At 69.4% G+C, this 2,804-nt stretch overlaps 1 protein-coding gene across 1 annotated transcript in view; it reads right to left on the bottom strand.

Moving 5' to 3' along the window:
* SREBF1 (sterol regulatory element binding transcription factor 1) overlaps positions 1–2,804 on the bottom strand; it is a 10,649-nt gene that overhangs the window by 4,748 nt on the left and 3,097 nt on the right. Inside the window, exons 3-9 of the mRNA XM_026053915.1 lie at positions 2,704–2,799; positions 2,493–2,621; positions 2,200–2,418; positions 1,993–2,107; positions 1,709–1,911; positions 1,426–1,630; positions 449–667 (exon numbers count right to left, since the gene is read on the bottom strand). Coding sequence (XP_025909700.1) covers positions 449–667; positions 1,426–1,630; positions 1,709–1,911; positions 1,993–2,107; positions 2,200–2,418; positions 2,493–2,621; positions 2,704–2,799 — 1,186 coding nt within the window. The remainder of the gene's footprint in view (positions 1–448; positions 668–1,425; positions 1,631–1,708; positions 1,912–1,992; positions 2,108–2,199; positions 2,419–2,492; positions 2,622–2,703; positions 2,800–2,804) is intronic.

Raw genomic sequence — 2,804 nt, 5'->3', positions numbered from 1 at the left:
GGGGTTGGGCCTGAGAAAAGGGGTGGGGACAAGGAAAATGGGTGGGGCAAAGGGGTGGGCTAATCCAGGTGGATTAAAGGGGTGGGGCCAAATGTGGGCGGGGATAAAACCAGCAGGAGGGGTATTCAGGGAGGTGGGGCAGGTAATGTGGGCGTGGCAATTCCCAGGGGTGGAGTCGGGACTAGTGGGAGTGGCTAGTCTCAATAAAGGGGTGTGGCTTGGTCAGGTGGGTGTGGCCAATCTCAATTGAGGGGTGGGATCAGGTGGGGTGGGCGTGGTTATTCTCAATAGAGGGGTGGGGCTAGGTCAGGTGGGTGGGGCTAGTCTAAATAGAGAGCCACAATGGGGCGTGGCCACAACATATGGGGTGGGGTTAAGAACAATTAAAGGGGCAGGGCCAGGTGAGATGGAGGGGCGGGGCCATGGCACAGGGGCGGGGCCATGGCACAGGGGCGGGGCCATGGCACAGGGGCGGGGCTCACCCGGGCGAGGTCGAGGTCGGCCTGGCGGCGGTGCCTCCAGAAGAGCACGGAGGGCTCCGAGTGGGGCCGCGTGACCGGCTCGCCGTAGACGAAGAGCCGCACGACGGCGCCCAGCACCACCGCCACGTTGAGCAGCCAGAAGACGAGCGTGGGCCAGAGCCACTGCGACCACCCCCAGGGCTCCTCTGTGCGCGGCGGGCGGCGGGGGCTCAGCCGCGGCGGCCTCCGCCGCCAACGGCCTCCATCCCACAGCAGCCTCCGCTCCCACGGCCTCCATGCCCCCAGCAATCTCCATCGCCATGGCCTCCTCCCTCAACAGCTTGCACCCCTATGGCCTTCACCACCATGGCCTCCTTTCTCAACAAGCTCCATCTTTAAGGCCTTCACCTCAACAGCCTCTACCCCAATGGTCTCCCCTCCCATGCCTACCCTAATGATGTGCCACCCTGACAGCCTCATCTGTGACCGTTTCCACCACCATGACCACCCCAAACAGTCCCCATCCCAATAACCTCTGCCCGGACAGCCCTCACCCCTATGGCTTCCACCTCCAACAGCCTCTACACACACGGCCTCTACCCCAGCAACCTCCACCACCACCGCATCCCCCACCCTGCCCACCCGCAGCAGCCTCCACCCCAACAATAGCTCTGCCCTGGCAGCCTCCACCCCATGCCCACCCTGATGGGTCTCCCTGCCCGGATCCTCCGCACCCACCCACCAGCCTCCAGCCCTATCCCTACCACCAGCCTCTGCTCCAACAACCTCCCCGTGCACCCTACCCAGCAACCTCCCCCTTGCACCCACCCTGCCGACCTCCACCCCAAAAACCTCCACCCCCAGCAGCCTCCACCTACCACGGCCTCCACCCCTACAACCACCCCAGCAGCCTCCACCTGCACAACCTCCACTCCTGTTGGCCTCCCCTCTGTGCCGCGCTCACCCCTGGGCACCGTCTCAGCCATGATGCTCCTGCCGGGCCCGGTGCCCCCGGGGCTCTGCGCGGGGGCCGGGGCGCTGGCGCCGCGGAGCAGGGCGGCCAGCGGGTTGAAGGAGAGGCAGAGGAAGACGAAGGCGCAGAGGGCCATGCGGGAGCGGTCCAACATGCCCTGCGTGCCGGGCGAGGGCGGCGCGCGCTCCTGCTTCACCTGCGGCCGGAGGCGCCGTGAGCCGCGCGGCGCCGCCCCCGCGGTGCCGCCCCCGCGGTGCCGCCCGGCGTCACCCACCTTGGCGTCCTCGAGGAGCGGGCTCTCGGGCTCCGAGTCGCTGCTGCTGGCGCTGGCGGCACCGAGCGAGAGGGGGCTGCCGCGCGCCGGCGAGCCCACGTCGGACGGCGGCGGCGTCGGCATCCCCAGCGCCTCCGCCTTCACCACCTCCATGGGCGCCTCCGCCCCGGCGCCGCTGGAGGCCACCAGGTCCTTGAGGGACTCTGCGGAAGGGAGGCCGAGCYGGCTGAGCACGGGGGGCTCTGCGGGGTGAGACGTGCCCGGCTCGTGTCCCCGGCACTCACTGTTCTTCTGCATGGCCACCTTGAGGGCCAGGTTCTCCTGCTTCAGCTTCTGGTTGCTCTGCTGCAGGAAGCGGATGTACTCGATGGCTTTCCGCAGGATTGCCGACTTGTTCAGCTGCCACCGCAGGGGACACACGGCTCAGCCACGCACCCACCTCACCCCRTCTGCAGCGCCGGGGACACGGGCCACGTCCCCACGGCACCCACCTTGGCCTCGGTGCCCACCACGAGGTCCTTGAGCTCCACGATCTTGTCGTTGATGGAGGAGCGGTAGCGCTTCTCGATGGCGTTGTGCGCCGTGCGCTTCTCGCCCTTGCTCTGCGCCAGCGCCGCCTTCCCGCTGGGCGCCAGCCGGTTGATGGGCAGCTTGTCGGCGTCCACCACCAGCGGCACCGTGGCGAGGATGGTGCCACCGCTCACCAGCGCCTGCGGCGACGGCCACGTTGGCCGAGGGGGCCCRGGCGCAGCCCCYAGCCCCGCACGGTGCCGACGGGACCTACCGGCACCTGCAGCGGGGCCGCCTGCCCGCCGACGCTGGTGGCCACCGAGGTCTTGGCGCCGCCGGCGTCTGCCTTGACGGCCGTCAGCAGCAGCGAGTCGGCCTTGATGAAATGCGGCTGCAGCAGCACCTGGCACCGGGGGGGTGGCGTGAGCAGGGATGGGTAGAGGGGGGGATTGGGCAGCGCCGGGACCCCCCGGCCGTGGACTCACCGGCACCGGCTGGATCTGCGGCGACACAGGCTGGGCAGCGCCGGCTGCGGGCGCCAGGAGCGTCGGCGCCGCCACGCTGTGCACGGGGGGCGCGGGCTGCG

This window comes from Nothoprocta perdicaria, unplaced genomic scaffold (assembly GCF_003342845.1).
Source record: "Nothoprocta perdicaria isolate Ctin4 unplaced genomic scaffold, notPer1 scaffold_12, whole genome shotgun sequence".
Lineage (NCBI taxonomy): Eukaryota > Metazoa > Chordata > Aves > Tinamiformes > Tinamidae > Nothoprocta > Nothoprocta perdicaria.
Note: the sequence above shows the minus strand (reverse complement) of the source record. Positions and strands in the feature narration are given on the sequence as shown.